General features: G+C 39.3%; 1 protein-coding gene across 3 annotated transcripts; it reads right to left on the bottom strand.

Annotated features, from left to right (window-relative positions):
• Positions 1–1,036: 1,036 nt before the first annotated feature.
• On the bottom strand, positions 1,037–22,273 carry FGL1 (fibrinogen like 1). Of its 3 annotated transcripts, none has more exons than XM_036300714.1 (8): positions 22,131–22,273; positions 16,265–16,344; positions 13,537–13,717; positions 6,609–6,768; positions 6,259–6,356; positions 5,862–5,950; positions 5,503–5,690; positions 1,037–1,384 (listed from the first exon to the last, which is right to left on the bottom strand). In XM_036300714.1, the coding sequence occupies exons 2-8, from the start codon at positions 16,334–16,336 to the stop codon at positions 1,225–1,227; spliced, it is 948 nt and encodes a 315-aa protein (XP_036156607.1). In that variant the 5' UTR covers positions 16,337–16,344; positions 22,131–22,273; the 3' UTR covers positions 1,037–1,224. The 3 variants fall into 3 exon arrangements, with proteins under 3 accessions (XP_036156607.1, XP_036156608.1, XP_036156609.1); XM_036300715.1 differs by lacking the exon at positions 22,131–22,273 and adding an exon at positions 21,912–22,113; XM_036300716.1 differs by lacking the exon at positions 22,131–22,273 and adding an exon at positions 21,949–22,113.
• Between the last annotated feature and the right edge of the window lie 805 nt (positions 22,274–23,078).

The raw sequence follows: 23,078 nt of genomic DNA, 5'->3' as shown, positions 1-23,078 counted from the left end.
TGAGCATCTGCCCCCTGCTGGCCAGTGCCTTTCATAGCGACCGGTCATTCTGCCATTTGGTCGATTTGCATATTAGCCTTTTATTATATAGGATGGTTAGTGTATGTTTTACTAAAAACACCTGAGATTCATGTGGGCTTTAACTGGATTCTCTGTGCCTGATTCTTGTCGGCACTCGAATATTTGGGGGAATATCTTACCCTTAGTCTTGCTTTCACTCTTACTTTAAAGGTTCTCTCTCTACCTCACCTATTCACGTTCTAGCCCAGGGGTGGGCAAACTTTTTGACTCGAGGGCCACAATGGGTTCTTAAACTGGACCAGAGGGCCGGAACAAAAGCATGGATGGAGTGTTTGTGTGAACTAATATAAATTCAAAGTAAACATCATTACATAAAAGGGTACGGTCTTTTTTTTTTTTTAGTTTTATTCATTTCAAATGGGCTGGATCTGGCCCGAGGGCCGTAGTTTGCCCATGGCTGTTCTAGCCAGAAGAACCTGTAGCATGGTGGCAACACATTTCATTTAACATCAGAAGGCTTGGATGTGAGTCTTTGTTCCCTTACTTACTAACTTTGTAACTTTGAGCAGTCACAAAACCTTAGATCCATAAATCCTCTGCTCTGTTCATCGGGATAATATTACTTCACAGGATTGGTATAAATGAAGCTTCTGAAAGAAGAGTATAACCTACACAAACATCCTAAAAGTATAAGATATGCTTTCTAGTTATTAAGATCCTGGGTTGTGTTTATAAGATTTCCAGCTTTGTAGTCAGAGACCTGAGTTCAAATCCCTACTCATAATATTTATTGTCCATGCAGGTGATTTGGTAATCCATTATTTGCTGGATTTTTTAATGTGTATATTCAACTACATTCATGCTTAATTTAGTATGTATTTAAGCTTGGGTTATCTCTCAAGTTGGCATATATTCTATGCTTTTTATTTTTCTTACGCCTTTTATTTTTTATTCAACTCTTTCAATTTTGTATTCAACTCATCATATCCCTCTTTACACAGGAATGCAATCAATATTAACATAATCTACATTTATTTGGTTAATATTACATAAAATTTCTGTACATTAAGTAACAAAGACAAGTAAGAATGAAAAGTAGTACACAACAATGACCATCATCAAACATGTATAAGTTCAGAATTGTTATTTTTCAAATCGCTTTAAACCAACATGATTGCAGAAGTAAAACCCCAGGGGGAACGATTAAACACTATTTGAAATGAAGTCATTTGGCCTAATTTTCATAACCACGGATTTCAAAGAATACCACCATCCATGCCAGGTGTGCCAGACAACCCCATTGTCCGTTGTATTGCTATAGGGGCCCAGGTAGTATAAGCCATTCAGGTTTGCAGAGTGACACCTAGTGGGAGAAAACATAAACACAGAACAATCAGACCAGAAAATATTCTGCCACCCTTGTGGTATTTTGCTAGCAAATGATCAAAAACAACTTTATGAATTCTTCCATTTCAGACAAGGAAATATTTGTCAGTTTTCAGAAGCCAAGATATTCCTACAACAGATGGTTTTTTAAAAAACTGGTGGATTTTAGCACCATAACAAGTCTGAGGATACGAGCCAGAACACTTGGAGTGAGCATATTGATAAAGAAGCATTTCTGTTCTTAACAGCTTTTAAACAAAAACAGAAAAACAAGCAAACAAAGGCCTAGCTTTGTGATCCTCGGCCTTGGCAAGAGTGGCCGTGGGTTAGCGCAGTGAGGTGTGGCAGAGTGCTCTACCACTGCTCCCCGCCCCCCCATAATTTGCACTGACACATTTATCCATCTGCTGCCAAGATACCACTTTCATAATTCCAACTCTTTCCTTCCCCTTTTAAAAATCGCTAGCATATCAATATTTTAAGCTCAAGGATAAGAAAACAAAGACTAAACTCACAATTTAAAGTTTTCCTAGCCGGCAACCAATAATCATTTGTCCAAGTTGCTGAGTTAATTTTTTACTCTAATATATTGCTCCAATCTGGGTAAAGTGGTTAGGTTATCATGCGTTTTAAAAAGTTCTCCTTCTTCCTTTAATATCTATAAACTAGAGGCCCGGTGCACGAATTGGTACATGGGTGGGGTCCAGCCGGCCCATCCTAATGGGGGCCAATCAGGGCCAGGCTGGCCAGGGGGAGGGGCCGGGGAGGTTGGGAGGGGGCCGATCAGGGCCAGATCGGGTCAGTTGGCCACTGCAGTGTGCCTCATAGCGACCGGTCATTCCGTTGTTCCGGTCACTTGGCTTTTATATATATAGATTTTGTCCCTGGCATGGACTAAGAGTATGTGCAGTGTTATGAAATGAACTGCTGTGTGTTTCTTTATTGATATAACCAATGAAAAGATGTCAGGCAATAGGATGTAAAGAGAACATTCACAAAGAATAGTTCTGAACATCTATAGAAAGCACCCAAATTATATGGTTTTACTGAATTAAAAAATACACCATATAATTTGCCCATAAATGACAAGTGGTTGGCTTGAATCAATTACCCATTTGGTAATTAACTACTGCTGACCACCCTGAAAGTCATCCTAATCTAAATAGATGGAATTAATAAAAAAAAGTACACTAAATTTGAAGTTTCAATAGTGTACTGTGCTTTTAAAACTGCATGGAGTCTGGCCAGTGTGCCTCAGTGGTTGAGTGTCCACAAAGGAACTAAGAGGTCACTGGTTCCATTCTGGTCAGGGCACATGACCTGGTTTCTGGCTCAATCCCCAGTAGGGGGCGTGAAGGAGGCAGCCAAACAATGATGTTTCTATCTCATTGTTGTTTCTCTTTCTCTCTCTCTCTCTCTCTCTCTCTTCTCTCTCTCTCTCTCTCTCTCTCTTCCTCTCTCTGAAATCAATAAAAGAATATATTTTTAAATATAAATAAAGAAAAGAAAAACTATGTAACAGAAAAAAATAATAAGGAGGAAGAGGTTGATAAAGTTAGACTACAGTAGTAGCAGGCACAGTAGAAGTAACACTAAACTTCTGGAATAATTGGCTTTTTCTCCAGCTTTTCTGATTTCCCACCTGCACAGCCTGATCATCTCCTCTGACTCCAAGGATAATGCAGGTTCCTTGGGTGGCCAGCCACAGAATTGCCTTTGTCCTCCCTGAACCCTATCTTTAAAGTCAGATAGATAGTGCATTTGCCCAGGTTCACATGTCTGCCAGCATCATTCAGACACAATACACGCCGAACAACTGAGCAGATACATGGTTTTGATCTTATGCTAATATTAACCAATGTAATTGTGATGTCTGTATATGGAATTCTGTTCAAAACTAAACATGAAGGGATGATTGCAATTTGTACATTATAGGTAAGTTTTACACAACTTACAAGGACAGAGGAAGAAAAAGGAGGAGAAAGAGAAGGTGACCAAAGATGGTTTCTAAAAGAACAAGAAAATTGCTAGGGAAAAGACTGTCATTGATTTTGATTCTCTAAGTAGGAAAGATAACTTTGTCTCTCTGACCCTTCTCACTGGTGTATGTGCTTCAGTTCCCTTACAGATGATCAAAAAGTGAATACATTCGAACTCTTAGAAAAGCAAAATCCAGGGAAAGTACTGCTTTATAACTGCTTAGATTTAACTTGACCCTACCTACAACTAGCTGTATCCCCTAGACCAGTGGTAGGCAAACTCATTAGTCAACAGAGCCAAATATCAACAGTACAATTGAAATTTCTTTTGAGAGCCAAATTTTTTTAAACTTAAACTATACAGGTAGGCACATTGTTATTAACTTAATTAGGATACTCCTATGGCTTAGGAAGAGCCACACTCAAGGGGTCAAAGAGCCGCATGTGGCTCGTGAGCCGCAGTTTGCCGACCACTTCCCTAGACCAGGGGTCCTCAAACTATGGCCCGCGGGCCACATGCAAATACAAATATTGTTTTTGTTCCCATTTTGTTTTTTTACTTCAAAATAAGATATGTGCAGTGTGCATAGGAATTGGTTTATAGTTTTTTTTTAAATTATAGTCCGGCCCTCCAACGGTCTGAGGGACAGTGAACTGGCCCCCTGTTTAAAAAGTTTGAGGACCCCTGCCCTAGACTATACAATTCTAAAACCTCACAGTAGCAGATGTTCATAATGAGGACTCTCCTGGTTTTAGGGAAAATTAACATATATCTGGTATACCTCCACTTTATACAGTAGATGATTCTTAAATGCTTTATTAAAAGTGCTTACATAAAAAATGTGGAAAATGTGCATTATGAAACTTGTCCTTGATTACATGGACAATCTGACATTTCAGAAATAATTACACACAATACTATAATGGAAAGTTTAAATGTCCAGATATTGTGAGGTGGCCCCTGTCTTTTAAAGAGAAAAGATGTTCAAAGCTGGTGTACTGCCTAACAGGTTGAGCACATCTGCTTTGCAGATCAGGCCCATCAGCTTATTTTAAGGATGGCTGTATGAAGTTCCCATGCCTGCCTTGAACATGTGATTACAAGACAGGGAGCTGTCTTGAAACCACTTTGGGTGGAGAAGAGTTAAAAGAACTGGGGATATCTGGCCTAGAGAAGAGAAAATATGGCAGAATACAGTGAACACCATCTCAGCCAGAGCCTGAAGACTTACGTTGAAAAGGAATTACAATTACTTTGTAGCTACTGAGGAAAAAACTGGCAAAGTATAAGAAGGCAGATGTCAGGTTAATAAAAGCAAAAACTTAATACAATCAATAATGGAGTGAGCTTGCTGATTAAGTAACATTGCAGTATTCCATCAGAGAGTGGAATTAGGTTTCAGGAATATGGTAGAGGAAATTTCTGCATTGGGAGGAACTTGGGTTCGATGATTTAATGAAAGTCACAGTAACTGAAAAGTATTATGACACAGAAAAATTTACAACAATAACACGGCCATCTCCTATGAGAAGGGAAGGTGAAGAGCTACTTGGTTATTAAAAGGCCTGAAAATTTTTTTCCAATATATAAATACTTTCTTTTTCTTCATGCCTACTTTCTTCAATTTGTGGCCTACTGTTTATGATAACAAATCCATAAATCAGGTTGCTAACAATTTTTTTTAAATTGATTTCAGAGAGGAATGGAGAGGGAGAGGGAGATAGAAACATCAATGATGAGAGAGAAGCATTGATCAGCTGCCTCCTGCTCGCCTCATACTGGGGATCAAGCCAGCAACCTGGGCATGTGCCCTTGACCATGACCTCTTTGTTCATAGGTTGATGCTCAACCACAGAGCCACACCAGTCAGTCACATACAATCTTTGTAAAAGCAGTAATTTGATTTATTTCTAAGACATATCTTTCATGCTTTATTAACATACACAATGAACGAATCCTCAAAAATACTTCATCGGTGAAGAATTCTAATAAAGATGATTACTTAATAATACCAGTATTACAAAGAAGACCAACATGACCTCATACAGATATAATTAATGCCCCACAGTGAGATATCATCAACGCCATTACACCTATGTTTATAAGACGTCAAACCTGTTAAACCACCAGCCGGACTGATCTTCCTCCGCACAATTGCCTTCGTAGTTGTCATGATCTCTGTCCCATGTGCTGAATTTCATTCTTTGGTGACTACCCCACCATTGCACCTCAGGATGAAATCTCACTGCAAGTGCGTCTCCTGCTGTTCCAGAATATTCCCCAATATTCAACTCATAGGAATTCTGAAGGAACAGAGGCAATTTCTACTGTCAGTTGTCACTATTTTAAAAGTAGATTTATGTAATAAACAAAAGAATTCTATTGGTATGTGTTTGTTTCCATTGACTTCAGGGGTTCATCTTGTATGTGTTATGCATTAATTCGTGGTATTAGTTATTTGAACATTTTAGTACCTTTTCATCTCCAACTTTGAAATTTTTGTATTGGGCATAACGGCTATTTCTTTCAAAATCTGCAAGGTCAATTTTTAAAGTGTAGTCTCCTAGGAAAAAAAAAACAACAACAAAAAATCGTAGTGGTTTCTTTTTTAATGTATTAGATGACATTGACTTACTGAGGTTTAAAAAAATGTCATGGTCTTAGCCAGTTTTGCTCAGTGCATAGAGCGTTGGCCTAGTTTCTTTTTCTCTATATCTTAGGTTCAAACAGCCACATTTTAGAAAGGGAATTATTGCCCCAAAGAGACCATTGCCATCTGCAAATTAGTTCTATTGTCTATGATTTAGTGAAAAACATTTTAGTGTTATTTTTATTGTATTTCCAATGAATATGATACTAGGCAAATCTTACCTTGTGTGGTTAATAAGTGAAGATTTTTATTACCCAGCCAATATTCACCATTTTTTTGGACAAAATTTCCAAAGCCATTTTCGTAGTCATTCCAGTCTCTACAAAATTTAAAGTGAAAGCTGATTTTAGCAAAATCCAAATAGACCTTTGCAGTACCCAAGGTGCCCACACCCCCTTGCTGCTGCTCTCACATCCAGTATTTCCTTGATTTGTTAGTGCACTTTCAGTATTCTTACTTAGAGAGAGTGAGAGTCTGTCTAATTAGTAGAGTTTAGGACAGGAGAAAAAGGCTTACTTATAAATCTCACATGTGCTACTCCAAACAAATCTTTATGTCCTAATTAGCACACCTGTTAAAGTTCTCACTGCCATCAGATCGTCTCTGAATCACAGTCCATCCTCCTCCATCAGACATGTCACAGTAAACAGAGAATTCTGCTGGGCTCTGGAGAGGTTTGATTTTGTAAAATCCACTGAGCTTAGAACCATCATTGAAAATTTCTGAACAATCTGTTTACAAAACAAGGTAATGTAACATTTGTTATGTGTCTCTTTTTTTTTTTTTTTTTTTTAATAAAGGGCGCCTCTGAATGAGATTACTCAGCGCAAATAGAGACAGATGAACACATGGCATAGATAATCAGCTTTTTAAAATTGCATCTTGTACATTAGGAAAGCATTTCTTTTTCTAGTATTTAATTATCCTCTGACTCCCTGATATGATCATTAAAAAAAAAGAGCAGTGAAATAGGGATCTGCTTTTTCATTTCTAATTTTTATGGAACACAATTTTTTAAATGATATGTGTTCAGTTGATTACAGTTTATTTAAGTGGAACTTACAGACTTATCAGACAAAATAGTGGAACTTATCTCTCCTCGGAAGCTAAAAGGAAAAGTAGAACTATAACACCAAACAAGTCATATGGGTTATCTCGACTTAGAGCATTACAAATCATTCAGAAAAATCTGGAAATGAACTCAAAATATCATCTTTTAAAAAATATATGTTTTAATTGATTTTCAGAGAGAGAGGAGGGAAACGGACAGAAAGAGAGAAACATTGATGAGAGAGGAACATCATGGATGGGTTGCCTCCTGCACGCCCCGCGTTGGGGATCAAGCCTGAAACCTGGGCATGTGCCCTGACCAGGAATCAACTGCTGACCTCTTGATTCCTGGATCGATGCTCAACTGCTGAGCCACACTTGTGGGACTAAAATCATAATCTTGTTAGATTCTTACCACCTTCCAGTCTCATTAGATGTTTTACTAAACCACTGACATTTCTAATAGTCCATGTATTCTTAGATATTTTTCCTGAAAACTGAAAGTTTCTACTATTCTTATCTCAGGATTCTTTTTTAGCCAGGGTATTTCTTTGACCATTGAAGCAAATATAGCTACCAGTTTGTCACTAAAAAGTGATTCCAGTTTCTTAAACCACTTGAGGATGAGACAAGTGAATATCATTGGGTCTCATTTAGGCTGATCTGTGCAGACTTAAAGAATATGGTGAATACGAACTAAGCTATGGTTTAGGTGCCCAGGAAGCAATGTTTTAAGGTGAAGCATTGGTTACTATACAGAGATAGTTTCAAGAATTCTCATTCACAGACTTTTGAATAAAGACTATAATATGGCATCACTAACTTTCAAATTTTACTCTTACTATTTTGTTAATTTCCTATATTTTAAAAAACATTTTATCTTCCTGATTGGATAATTCTATCCTTTCAGCACACTTTTAAGTTTTTTCTTCATTTTCATTATTTTGACACCAAACTATCTACAACTCTGCTTTGCTGCTAACAAAATATACTCCACTTTAAAAAGATTGAATAGGCAATAGGAATCAGGAGAGAAAGGAAACAAAGACACTTGGTCACTTTCCAAAGCCCTCCCCACGTCGAAACCAGTCACACACTATTGCTTTGGTGAGATGATCATCTTTGTAATGATTTAAGCTTTGTTCACATATTTATTTTTGAGATTCAGAAACACAAGTGTTCTTGATACTCCTGAATTATAAAGAAATATCCTGTTTTGTCAATCAAACAAGAGTAAAACAATAGGGAAATGATTACCTAAAATTAGTTCAATGTTTGTTCAAAAGCTTACATCTTGTGGTCAAATATATTGTAGCCACTTTTCATTAAAGAAGGAAGTTCTTTAACTTCCCTTGTTAAGAAAGCTTTTTTCCTTACATTTAACCTCCTACCAAAATGCTGAATAGTAAAGCCTCATAAGGTTCAGACTATTTTCCAGGCAAATATGGAAATAATTAGCTATAACGTTTGCATCTGGAAAACTTTGTGAATATGGAGTTTTCAGCCAACATTTCCTATTTGTTTTTATTTTATGCCAAGTGTGAGTTTGTTTGTGTGTTTTTCAAAAAATTTCTTTTTCCCAGAGGAAAATGTCAGCTACAACTTAAGATCCAGAGGAAAGCTTTCAAGCAGGGAAAAGAACAGCACAGAACACCACCCAACATAAATGGCGTACGCGCCTGTAGCAAAATTGATTATAACCAATAAGATAGGAGCCTGCCTTGGGGAAATGTGACTTACACACTAACAGGGTAGGGTTTTCAATATGAACTAAAACTATAATTTTCAAAATGTTTTGAGCTTCTCAACCCCCCTGGAGAATAGGCAGGAGAAGGTCAGGGTTAAAGAGCTCTGTGTTCATGGGATTTTTGGAAACTTACATAATACCAGAGTGAGGCAAACACTGCCTCACTGGGCAAGTGAATACTTCCCTTGACCATGCAGAAAACAAACCATGTTGGAAGTCTGAATGTTTAAGCTTTTCATAAAGGGACATGACAACCTGCCAAATGGGCTCTTCCTCTTGTCCCAGAATGCAGGCTGAGCTGAAAGCGAGAACTACAGGCATTAAGAAAGGCCAGCAAGCCCTGGCCAGTTTGCCTCACTGGTTGGAGCACTGCCCTTGTTGACGGAAGGGTCTCGGGTTTGATTCTCGGTTCCCGGTCAAGGGCATGTACCTCAGTTTCAGGTTTCCCAGCCCTGGTGGGGGAACATGTGGGAGGCAACTAATTGATGTTCTCACTAGATGTTTCTCTCTTTTTCTCTCTCTCCTTCCTCCCTCCCTTCCATTTCTTTCCCCTCCTTCCCCTCCACTCTAGGAATCAATGGGAAAAATATCCTCTGGTGAGGATTAACAGCAACAAAAAAAAGGCCAGCAAGAGGCCCTTCAGCGGGCATGTTGGGAAATGCCAGAACTGGCTCTCCCACTGCCATTCTCAGCCAGGCAACATAAGAAGGAACCGTTACAAGAGCCCTAGCTGGTCCTGCTCAGTGGATAGAGCATCAGCCTGCAGACTGAAGGGTCCCAGGTTCGATTCCAGTCAAGGGCACGTGCCTGGGTTGCAGGCTCCATCCCAGTAGGGAGCGTGCAGGAGACAACCAATCAATGATTCTCTCTTATCATTGATGTTTCTATCTCTCTTCCCCTCTGAAATCAATAAAAATATATTTTTTTATTTTTATTTTTTTTAATATATTTTTTTTTAAAAAAGAAGGAAACATAAGAGGAGGACCTACTATGGTTCCTGGGAGAGTGCAGTAGTACTCTTGTAGGGTCGGGTGAGTGGGCTCTCTCTTCTGAAAACCAGGGAGAGAGCATATACAGTAGCTCCCCTCTTATCCACGGTTTTGCTTTAAGCCATTTCAGTTACCTGTGTGTGCCATTCTGAGCCGTGTGATGAAATCTCTCGAGTCCCACTACATCCCGCCCGGGATGGGACTCATCCCTTTGTCCAGGTCTCCACACTGTAGACACTCCCCACCTGTTAGTCGCTTAGTAGCCATCTCTGTGATCACATTGACTGTCTCGGTATCGCAGTGCTTGTGCTTGTCACCCTTATTTCAGTGGTAATGACCCCAAAGTCTACATAGTGTTGTTGGCCATGTGGATGTACCAAATAGAAGCTGTAAACTGCCTCCTTAAGTAAAGAGGCACGTATGAATAGAAACTATATAGAATGTATAGGGTTTGGCACTATCTGTTGATTCAGGCATCCACAGGGTGTCTTGGAACGTATTTCCTGAGGATAAGAGGGGATTCCTTTAATAGCAAGATAGCTGACATTCATTGAGCTAAATGCTAAATGCTTTTGTAATCACGTACATGTACATTAACTCATTTAATCTTTACAACAAATAAACAGGTATTCTTTTTTAAAATATATTTTTTTTTTGGCTTCAGAGAGAAAGGGAGAGGGGGAGAGAGATAGAAACATCAATGATGAGAGAGAATCATAGATCAGCTGCCTCCTGCACGCCCCCTACTGGGGATCGAGCCCGAAACCCGGGCATGTGCCCTGACCTGGAATCAAACCATGACCTCCTGCTTCATAGGTCAATGCTCAACCACCGAGCCACACTGGCTGGGCTCTTCTCTCTCTCTCTCTTGCACCATTCTCATTTTCCTCTTTTCTCTAGTTTTGATCACGCACTTGGGGCTTTCATCACTGCTTCCTCTAACCCCCTGCCCCAGCCCTGACCCTTTTTCTGATCTAGGGGCTAAAGACAGAGCAAGAGGGTCTGAGGGTGACTGCAGCAAATTCAAGGGCAGGTGGGAAGTTGCATCAAATTTAAATGGCAGTCTTAGCCAGTTTTGCTCAGTGGATAGAGCGTTAGCCTGTGGACGGAAGGGTGCTGGGTTCGACTGCCGGTCAAGGACACATTGCCTGGGTTGCAGGCTCGATCCCCAATGAGGGGCGTGCAGGAGGCAGCTGATCCATGATTCTCTCTCATCATTGATGTTTCTATCTCTCTCTCCCTCTCCCTTCCTCTCTGAAATCAATAAAAATATATTTTTTTAAAAAAAGAAAAAAAGAATTTTATTTATTTATTTTTTAAATATATTTCATTGATTTTTTACAGAGAGGAAGGGAGAGAGATAGAGAGTTAGAAACATCGATGAGAGAGAAACATCGATCAGCTGCCTCCTGCACATCTCCCACTGGGGTGTGCCCGCAACCCAGGTACATGCCCTTGACTGGAATCGAACCTGGGACCCTTCAGTCCGCAGGCCGACGCTCTATCCACTGAGCCAAACCGGTTTCGGCAGAAAAAAAGAATTTTAATGGCAAGGACTTTACATTCATCCTCCCCTAGGAAATTAGAACAGGAGAGAAATAGATATGATACATAAATCTGCTCATTTTTGTTAGGACCCCTTCCAGTTTTATACACAGTTTCTTGTGTAACACAAATTTACCTTTGAAATATTTTTTAAAATGATAGCTATACCATGAGTACTTACTGTGTGGCAGGCACAGTTCTCAATGCTCTCATTCATTTAATCCTCACAACAATCCTATAAACTAGCAGCTGTTATTCCCCTCATTTTACAGCTGAGAAAATTGAGGCATGGAGGAGTTAAATAACTCACCTGAGGACATCCCGCTAGCAGGGCTGCAACCCATTCTTCAAATAATGGGCAGGACAACCCTAGTTTCAAAATAGATGGTTAATTTGTGTTTGGGTGACTAAGAGCAGGGACATCCAGGGAGGGCAGATCCAGGCTGGTCCTCTAGGAAGATTCTCTGACAACAAAGATCCTTCTAGGCTTTCTTCATCAGAGTCAGCTTCCCCAAAACATGCTAATTTTTTTAAAAAAATATATTTTATTGATTTTTTACAGAGAGGAAGGGAGAGAGATAGAGAGTTAGAAACATCGATGGGAGAGAAACATCGATCAGCCGCCTCCTGCCCATCTCCCACTGGGGATGTGCCCGCAACCCAGGTACATGCCCTTGACCGGAATTGAACCTGGGACCCCTCAGTCCGCAGGCCGATGCTCTATCCACTGAGCCAAATCGGTTTCGGCAAAACATGCTAATTTTATGGGCTGCCTGTCGGGTTTCACAGTTCTTGGGAGCTCTGACTAAAGGCACTTCTAGTTACCTTTCTGGGCCAGAAGCTGATATCTAAGGCAATGCAAGGTGTATTAACTTGCCATAATAAAATACCATAGATTGGGAAGCTTAAACAACAGAAGTTTATTTGCCCACAGTAGTGGAGCATGGAAGTTCAAGATTAAGGTGTCAGTATGTTTGGTTTCTTCTGAACCCTCTCCCCTTGGCTAACAGATGTCTGCTTTCTTGTTCTATCTTTCTGTGGTCTTTCTCCTGTGCACCCATATCCTTGATATCTCCCTGTGTGTCCAAATTTCCTCTTTTTATAAGGACACCAGTCAGATTGAATTAGGGCCCATCCTAATGGCCTCATTTTAACTTCACCACCTCTTTAAAGGCCCTGACTCCAAATATAGTCACATTCATTGTGCTGGGGGTTAGGGCTTCAATGTGAAGATTGGGAGGTAGGGGACAGAATTCAGTCCATGAGGCAGGGTTATCAACCAAATGGCCTTCTGACCGTTCTGGTGATCCTCTTCTCTGTGAGTCATTTCTGTCCTCCACAATGATTGACCCAAATAGCCCAGTGAGATTTTACAACCATTGCTTGTTTACTTTAAAAGATGCTGGAGGAAATCAGGTGAGTAGTTTTCTGTAGGTAACAATGATACGTTCAGTGCTGCTTCTAGGGGGAAATACTGGCCTCATGAAAAGGAAAGTCACCAAACTATAAAATATACACATAAAACAACTCTTATTTTCCTAAATAATTTTCATTCCTTTTCCTTTTCTAAACTTTTATTCTATTACCTTACTTATTTCCCTAGGGCACACCAGAGTTTCAGAAGGAAAAACTGTAAATGTACCAAGAAAAGATACACAAATAAAAACAAAGCTCGCCCTAACCCGTTTTGCTCAGTGGATGGAGTGTCAGCCCACAGACTGGAGTCCCGGGTTCGATTCCAGTCAAGAGCATGTACCTTGCGGGCTAGATCCCCAGTAGGGGGCATGCAGGAGGCAGCTGATTGATGTTTGTAACTCTCTCCCTTCCTCTCTGAAAAATAAATAAAAATATATTTTTAAAAACCCCACAAAGCTCAATTGTAAGGTTTTGCAAACGGATATTTTAACCATCTGTTGTCTTGATCTCTTATTAAACTATAGAAATCCTCAGATATTGAGCATTGATATTAAATGTCCCCTGGAGAGATAACAGAGAAAAAAGGATAAAATATGGTGAAAGACAATTAAATTTGATATAATGCTTTATGTTGCTGGTTACTGGAATAAAAAAGCTCTTTAGCAAAACCTGAAGTGATCAAGTGATTAGCATCATCATTGCACATGGGTTTATATAAGTTACTGAAACACTAAAGAAAAATAGATTCTGACCTGCATATTGCCTCTTGCCTCCAAGGTCAATGACACTGCTCTCCTCTCCTTTATCCAGGAACTGGATTTCGTTCTCGTGCAAAAGCTGCGCAATCTTGACCTGTTGTTGTTGGACCCGGGTCTCAAGCAGGTGCACCTGGGCTCTGAGACGCGCCTGCTCCTGGAGACAGTTCTCAAGAGCCTGCAAAGTAACGTGCGTGTTGTTCTCATGGAAAATAAATGCTCCTGGTAAGTTGGATAAATTAATGATTCAATTTTGTTCCCAATTCCCATTTCAGAATATTATCCCAACCAGGAAGTCATTAAAACTTCTAATACTATTAGTTATTTGAAGGATAAGAAGTCATGGCTTATGCTAACGTGCTTGAACTAAAAAATGTTATCAAATAATCTGATGATTACGCTGAGAATTTTAGAGTCACTGTCTCATTTGACCCTCACAACTTTCCATGCGGTGGGAATGGGTTCAATCCTGATGAGGAAACTTGCTCAGGAATTCCCAGTGGGCAAGAGAAGTCAAGATTTAAATCCAGCTCAAGGTTCCTATTCTCAATCTCTACATGACACTAAGTGCCTTCTTACAAGTGAAATAAATGAGGCTTTTGAATGAACTTTTGATATTAATATGTTTTAAAACTATAATTGAATGCTTATGATCTTAGACATATGGTCACCTTTGTTAAAAATGCTTAATTTAGCCGAAACCGGTTTGGCTCAGTGGATAGAGCATCGGCCTGCGGACTGAAAGGTCCCAGGTTCGATTCCGGTCAAGGGCATGTACCTGGGTTGCGGGCACATCCCCAGTAGGACATGTGCAGGAGGCAGCTGATCGATGTTTCTCTCTCATTGATGTTTCTGACTCTCTATCTCTCTCCCTTCCTCTCTGTAAAAAATCAATAAAATATATTTTTTAAAAAAAATGCTTAATTTAGACGAGCCGTGGGCAAACTACGGCCCGCAGGCCGAATCCGGCCCGTTTGAAATGAATAAAACTATTGAAAAAAAAGACCGTACCCTTTTATATAATGATGTTTACTTTGAATTTATATTAGTTCACACAAGCACTCCATCCATGCTTTTGTTCCGGCCCTCTGGTCCAGTTTAAGAACCCATTGTGGCCCTCGAGTCAAAAAGTTTGCCCACCCCTGATTTAGACTCTGATATTCTTGAATATCTCACCCATTGACCTGGGTTCACTTTAACTTCTTGCTTACTTATCGTTTTTTTCCTCAATCACTTTAAAAAGGGATGGGAGGAGCCTGCGCCTTCCAGTTCAGTCATTTATCTTCTCTGAAAAGGCAAATAACCCAAGAATATTGCCTGTGAGAGTGTATTAGCTTCTTTCTAACGTGGCATCTGACTGAGCAAACCCTCCAAAGAGAAAGCCAATGCGGTGGGTGAACGGGGAAGGAGGCTTGCAGAGCTGTCTCCTGGGAAGAGGGACTGAGGCCAGGAAGCTGCAATAAAGCTCACGAGTGCTCAATGTTGGGAGCGGTACTAGGGGGAGTGGGGAAAAAAGGACAAAAGACGAATTTTTGCCATTTTTACCTTGACTTCTCTATTTGCAGCCAATGTCATGATCTCCTGTGGTACATGCCAATGTTCACTTCTGAGAAATTATCAATTTTAATGTGTAAGTGCTTCACACTACTTTTATATACATTAATTTCTAAATTGGGCATTTGTTTATAGTCAGATATATTTCCCAATTTACATGTGCATCACTTCCTGTCCCTGTCTTTAAGGGCTACCTTGTATTCATTCCATAAATACAAAAGGCCCTACTGCGTCCCAGGCCCTCTGCTAGGCAGTGAGAACAGCACAATTTGATAGCCTCTTCCGGACAAAGGAAAGAGGTACAGCGCTTTCCTATGGAGGATTATGATGTAAATACAGAAGTGTAGCCTCACCACTGAAGGTCACATCACAAGAGAATGGAGAAGGGGAAGTAGAGACCTCCCCCATCCCTCCCCCCTCCAATTTTCTGGCCCAAGTACTGACTCTTTCCCAGCTATTTCTCTAGGATTATTTATTTGTTCTTGGTTTACTCTCTTTGGTTTATCCTCTTAGCCCCCTGAGTCACACCTGTCTAAAAAAAATGAACAGCAAAGATATTTGATGGTGTCTGGAATTCCATGTTGCTTCCTAATAGTGGAAAATTGTTTGTGATCTTGTTAAGTGCAGTGGACTATGCAACTTAAAAATAACTGAAGGGATTACAGGGCAAGTATGTTCAATCTGTTCCATGTTTATGAGACTGGACATACAGTGTTAGTAAGCTTATTAAAACCTAGGAGTTTCCTTTCTCCCAAAACTGAGTAAATGAGTATTTTTACCTTTTTACTTGTGAATGGAGGAAGGCATGAGTTCATTGTAATTACTTTCAAATAATCGGTCTAGTACTAATAGTGTTCAACAGTAGAAAGCTCAGGGTCCATTTTAATGGGCAGTTTTAAATTCCTAATGTTAGGTAATCACCTAAATAACCCCAGTAAGTTAAAAAAGAGTTTACTTATTTGTTGTCAATACTGATTTTTTACTTCAAAAAAATTTTAAAGCGTGTGGTAAGTACCTATAGTATTATGTGGCAGGTGCTGCCACAAACCTTCATTTCCACCCTTTAGTTAAGTTCTTCAGTGTGACAACTTACTATCGATTTTCTGCAAAATAAAATAACATGCAGGTCAAAGCAGGCATTACAGACACAATAGTCTTTTTATGAGCTTACCCAGCTTGTCTTGCCAGTTACCAGAGCAGTGGTAACAAGAATGAAACTGAACATCTTCGCCATTTTCCCCATTGAAAAGACTGCAAGAACAAGAAGAATTTCATAAAGTTATTTTCTGTGAATTTTTCATGAGGGCAGGGTTAGAGTCAGACTCAAGGCCATCCAGAAGGCAGGATGCAGTTCTGGGTCACCTAAGTGTCGCCGGGGAAATTCTCCTGGACTTTGCCTGGCTTCCCCAACAGAGACCATCCTCTCACTGTACCTCAAATAGACTTGAACCTGTTCAATTGCAAATATAAAGGAGGGGCTCTGGGTCTGTGGGTGGTCCGAATGTGCTGCTTGTACGCTGGTGCTGAAAAGGCGTTGGCTCTGTTAACACCACACAAAGGGTCTAGATTTTCGCAGAGCTGCTTCCTAGTTGTGTGGCCTCCAGCAATTTACTAAAAGGCTTCCCATCTCTAAAATGGAAATCCCAATTCCTACTTTGTAGGACTGTGGCAATTTTGATGTAAGATTTTAAGAATACCCTGGCATATGATAAGTGCTAGATGAATAGTAACTCATTTTGTAGAAGACAGCTTTTATTTTTAAAAGAAGAAAGAAGTTACAACAAGTAGAAGGTAATGTACATTGTTTGCCTTAATGTTTAGGCAAATTACCAAGGTAATATAAAATCTTTAGGCCCTATTTGAAATTGTGGAGGAAGATTCACTTTACCATTTCTCAAGATTTTTTAAAATCAATCTTGAAGTCATTAGTCTTGATGAGAAATTTTGCCCATCCTCAGAATAACTTCTGTATGCTGCCAGTGGTGATATGTATTTTTTTTAAATATGCTATTATTGATTTTGAGAGAGAGAGAGAGAGAGAGAGAGAGAGAGAGAGAGAAATATCAATATGATAGCAGAACATCAATCTGCTGCCTCCTACATGCCTCCCACTGGGGATCAATCCTACAAGTGCCCTGACCAGGAATTGAACTTGCAACCCTTTGGTGCATGGTCTGACACCAACCAACTGAGCCACACCTGCCAGGGCAGTAGTTAGCTGTTGTTTTTTTGTTTGTTTTTGTTTTTAATATATATATATATATTTTTTTTAAAATATATTTTATTGATTTTTTACAGAGAGGAAGGGAGAGAGATATAGAGAGTTAGAAACATCGATGAGAGAGAAACATTGATCAGCTGCCTCCTGCACACCCCCTACTGGGGATGTGCCCGCAACCAAGGTACATGCCCTTGACCGGAATTGAACCTGGGACCCTTGAGTCCGCAGGCCAATGCTCTATCCACTGAGCCAAACCGGTTAGGGCTTAATATATATTTTTTATTGATTTCAGAGAGGAAGGGAGAGGGAGAGAGAGACAGAAACATCAATGATGAGAATCATTGATCAACCGCCTCCCCCACTGGGGATCAAGCCCATAACCCTGGCATGTGCTCTTGACTGGAATCAAACCTGGGACCCTGCAGTCCACAGGCCAACGCACTATTCACTGAGCCAAACCAGCGAGGGCAGTAGTAAGTTTTTATACATTTTAGAAGCTAAGGAGCCTAGAAGGACAGAAATATCTGTATTATCTTCAAACAAATTGAAACCATATGGTTTCTGTTAAAAAAAAAAGAATTGGAATCAAGTGACTTATTTGTTAGCCAATTGTTTTTTCTTATAGAACCTATGATCACTAGGTCCATTTAATGTGTCTCTGTCTCAATTTTTTATGTAAATGGTTACTAAACTTGGCTGTCCATTAGGGTCTCTCAAGAGCTTTTAAATAATCTCCATGCCTAAAGGTGGCAGCCAGACCTTGGAATTTTTTAGACTCCCCTATGAGTGCAATGTTTGGCAAAGATTGCGAAGCAATCACTTAAAGACTGAATAGACAATATATTTTTAGTCTATGTTAATAAAGTAGGTAGTTCTTAGTCTTCCTGGGGCCAGACAAAATACTTACAGAATAGGAGAGGCATTACTTACATTCAGTCACAAATAAAATGCATGATCTTTTTAGGAAACATTGTAAAATACAATATGAATTGTTAGAATATGAGAAATGTGTGCATTACAGAGAGTAAGAAAGAGTCTGCTAGATATAAACTGTATAATCTTACTTCACACATGATTACTTCTGGCTGACATTTTTATAACTGTGTACCTAGAACTGTGCTATGCATTTTATAAACCTCATACTTAATCTTCAAATAACTATACTAGGCAAGTACTATTATCCTCATCAAATAAATTAATTTTAGATCAGAGAGGTTAAGTCACTTCCCTAAGCTCACATAGCTGGTGTATGGAGGACCAAGCAATTGAGCTTTCCACCTTGAAGGCTTGCCCCCAACCTGTACTCTACTTGGCCTTCCTCTCTACATACATACAGTGTGGGGCAAAAGTAGACTTACATTTGTGAGTACATGAAACACAGAGTTTATTCTTGTATTATTATTTACTAACTAGAGGCCCGGTGCACGAAATTTGTGCATTCCGGGTAGGGGGTCCCTCAGCCTGACCTGTGCCCTCTCGCAGTCTGGGAGCCCTCAGGGGTGTCCGACTGGGCCTAAGCTGTCAGTTGGACATCCTTAGTGCTGCCGCAGAGGTGGTAGAGGCTCCCGCCACCACCGCTGCACTCGCCAGCTATGAGCCCGGACTCTGGCTGAGCAACACTCCCCCTATGGGAGTGCACTGACAACCAGGGGCAGCTCCTGCATTAAGCGTCTGCTCCCTGGTGGTCAATGCGTGTCATAGCCATCGGTCGTTCTGCCGTTTGGTCGATTTGCATATTAGCCTCTTATTATATAGGACTAGAGGCCTGGTGCACGAAATTTGTGCAAAAGTAGGCCTTCCTTCCCCCAGCTGCCGGCACCAGCTTCCCTCTGGTACCCAGGACCTGGGCTTCCCTCGCAGCCCCAGCTTTGTCCGGAAGGTCATCCGGAAGGATGTCTGGTCTAATTAACATATTATGCCTTTATTATTATAGATTACTGTATTATTTTCCATACACCCTGAATATCCCTGCTGTCTACAGGGACATAGGCTGCAGCGAGGAGTAGAGGCCCTGTTACTTGGCCTTCTCCACTGAACATCACTCTCACTCCTGAACATGGCTGTGACTTATTTGCTCTTGAGTCACATGCTTCTCTAAGGGGACATTAGGCCCACGTGGCGGGAGAGGCGACAGCTGCACCGAAGCCGAAGCTGTCCTAGGGAATGGTCGCATCAGCAAGCATTTACTGATCACCTGCTATCTGCTCAGCACTATGCTAGCTGCTGCGAGAGAATAAAACAGCTGCCTCCGCGAAGCGGTGTTTTGAGGAAAAACAAAAAATAAATATTAAAATGGAAATTAAAGACAATATAAATTATGTAGGCATGACACCGTATGTAATTAAATATAAAAACTAATTAAGACCACCCCTCAAGAAAAAATTAATTACTTCCTCCACTGTGATCACACACTATATTTATAGACCAATCTAGCACGCAGACCAATTATTCACTCAGTAAGCATGGTATGCATGCCTGCTGTTTCCAGGCACTGTGCCAGGTGATGGAATTCTCATTTAGTCAGCTTTTCCCTTCTTTCTCCAACTGCTTCCCTCTATCCATGCTATTTTGCTTAGAGCAAGACTTTTGAGGGCAAAGGCCACAGCTTGCTAATTGTTGTATCCCCAGCATCTAACCTACTTTGGCAACTCAGATAAAAGCGTAGTTATTGCCTCTGCAGAAAATATTCCCCGGGAGGGGAACTCTTTTACGGAGGGGAAAATGTGATTTCCTTGCCATAAATCTGCGTTTGTTTATTCTGGCGTACTTCCTCCTCTACCCTTATTTTGGTCAAGGGGAAAACAATGGGCTAAGTGCATTTTTGAAAGTAAGGGTTAAGGAGGAGGTAGGGACTTTTAGTTGGGTTGAACTCATGAATTTATTGTTTCTTTCTCACAAAACCCTACTCCAGAGCCCCCTTGAGTCTCCTGAGCCTCTTTCTTTAGTGCCTACTTGTTCCTTTCTTAATATAGTAAATCAAACGATAAGAAATGACATATGTTTGAACATTTTTGACCTACAAAATAGGAAATTTCATATGATTCAAATTAATACATATTGGTTAGATGGAAAAAACATACTTGAAATCATCGTAGCCTTTTTGCAAAAAGGCATAAGTTAAAAATAAAATATTTGCAGCTTATATAATGAAAGAAAACAATTTAGTAACAGCCTGTTTTTATATGAATGCTGCTGGCATGTGAATACATTAATATACATCAATTAAAATATATTTTAAAAGTGCTAACACATAGTCAACACGTGGAATCTTATAGTTCTGCCATAAGTTAATCCTCAGGATGTCTATAGAAAAGAAACTACCGATTTTAAAAAAATTGTTTTTATATCTATGTCTGAGTCTGATTCTTGCATAAGTAACAGTGTTGAAAATGCTCTGGGAGATACTAGGAAACTATATAACATATGTTCATATTGCTATTCATTAGATTTGCTATAAAATAAAGTGCCAAAGAAATACTTTGGCAGGTCTCTGCGTCTTGGTGTCCTGAAATTCCTATCTCATTGCCATTAAGATAATCAAATCTGATTTTTCCCAGCAAAAGGAGGCAGCCTCTAGTCTTCAGATCCTTAAACAATAAGGCATTTCAAAATGTCATATACATTATGATAATTTGGCCACCTTTAGAATAATTCCTGAGGCTATCTTAAATCCGCTAAAATTCTGCAGTGCCCTCATTTCTCTCTCTCTCTCTCTCTCTCTCTCTCTCTCTCTCTCTCTCTCTCTCTCTCTCTCTCTTTTACCTCACATCTAATTCTAACCACCTTCTACAATATTGAAGAAATATTTAGGTATTAAGAAACTTGCTTTGAAAATCTGGTCTTTATTATTCATCAGTGTAAACCATTATTATTCTGCAAATCTGGCTTGTGGTAAAGTTATATCAGATCATTTAGTTCTTCACTATGCAACTAGTTGTATTTCTTTTACAGTATTTTTGCTTTGGGCTACTTCAAAACTTTTAATTATTGTAAAATAGTTTCAATTGCCTATTCTTTGATGTACTCTATTATTTGGTAGAGTAAACTAGTCTAAGTCTATAAAGTCTAATTTCTTCCCCACTAAAATTTTTTAAGTTAGCTGACTATAGTGGATTAAATTTAAGTATGGAACGTAAAAGTTCAACAGCTGATATTTAACTTTTACAAACACAATTATAAAAGCATGTAAAATTTCAAAAAATGGTATGTTTTAAATGATCTACTATGGAAAAAAATACAAGATAAGAGAAATTTTAAAAGAAAGGAAAGGTTTCACAGAGAGCATATTTAATAAGTTAGCATTCACAAATGGACTGCACGCTAATGTAACACAGTTCAAAATTTACCCATGACATGGATGTAGAGATTGTATATGCTATTTTCTTCCAACTTTTTTCCTTTTTAAAGAATAGAAAATAGCAATATCTTTACTTATCTCAAGAATTTATACTTAATGAAAGCTTTCAAAGTCTAAATGAGTTTATCCCCAAAGATAGAAATAAAGGAAAATATTTCTGAAGTTTTTACTTCTAAAGTGGAAATTATAAAATGGTCCACTATTTCCCACTTTGTATAATGAAACTTCAAATATAATTACTCGCATCAAATTCCCATTCAATTCATCCACAACGTACTGTGAATGGGAAGGAGCTAGAACTCGAAATCTCTTTTCCAAGCTGTAGAAGCAGCCTTTTCTCTCATCGACCTGACCTCTCTCAGTAGCTGACGGTTGTTTATTGATTTCTGCTGAACATCACATCTGTGAAATAAATGAGCATTATTACAATTATGTCCAAAGCGAAGAGATGTTAAATACCTTGCCTAAAGTCAGAACCGATTCAGACACAGCGCAGGCTAGGTCCGGCCACTCTGCAGGGTCCTTTAACTGCGTCAGGATTTGTAATTGTTTCTCCGTTATTTGATTAGAAATACGGACAATGTTGATTCTGGCTTTAATCCAGAAACAAATATGTGAGGAAATCAGTTTAACTGGAAGCAAAACTAAAAGAGGAGATTCAAGGACAAATCCCAGTACTCTGATATTTTTCTCCTATTTGTGTGAATTTTTATGAAAGATTCAATAATATGTCTTCACAAAAATACATCTCTGATTTTTAACCTCTTATTGCTGGGCTCATCAGAGAAGTTTTGTAGTTTGATTAACTTCAGTAATGCTCACTTAAAGCTTAAATAAAACCAAAGTTCAATTGAAGCTTTGCTTTATAGTACTAATAATAATGATAACGTTTTACCTATAAAGATATGAATTAAAATGTCATTTCAGCTACAATATAAATTTTTCTTAGTTATAGAAATGGGACAAGTTAATAATTGCCAAGATGAAAGAATCAGTTTATTTGATCTTTAGGAAAGCAAAAGAATTCCCTGAAGGGCAAAATTGTGAAATTTATCTGTAAGCATCAATAATCTCCTAAACGAGTTCCTTTTGTTTTAAACTCTAGAGCAGTGGTTCTCAACCTTCTTAATGCCGCAACCCTTTAATACAGTTCCTCATGTTGTGGTGACCCCCACCCATAAAATGATTTTCATTGCTACTTCATAACTGTAATTTTGCTACTGTTATGGATTGTAATGTAAATATCTGATATGCAGGATGTATTTTCATTGTTACAAATTGAACATAATTAAAGCATAGTGATGAATCACAAAAACAATATGTAATTATATATGTGTTTTCCGATGGTCTTAGGCAACTCCTGTGAAAAGGTCGTTCAACCCCCAAAGGGGTCGCGACCCACAGGTT

The sequence above is a fragment of the Myotis myotis genome, unplaced genomic scaffold (genome assembly GCF_014108235.1).
Source record: "Myotis myotis isolate mMyoMyo1 unplaced genomic scaffold, mMyoMyo1.p scaffold_m19_p_3, whole genome shotgun sequence".
In the NCBI taxonomy this organism is placed as follows: domain Eukaryota; kingdom Metazoa; phylum Chordata; class Mammalia; order Chiroptera; family Vespertilionidae; genus Myotis; species Myotis myotis.
Note: the sequence above shows the minus strand (reverse complement) of the source record. Positions and strands in the feature narration are given on the sequence as shown.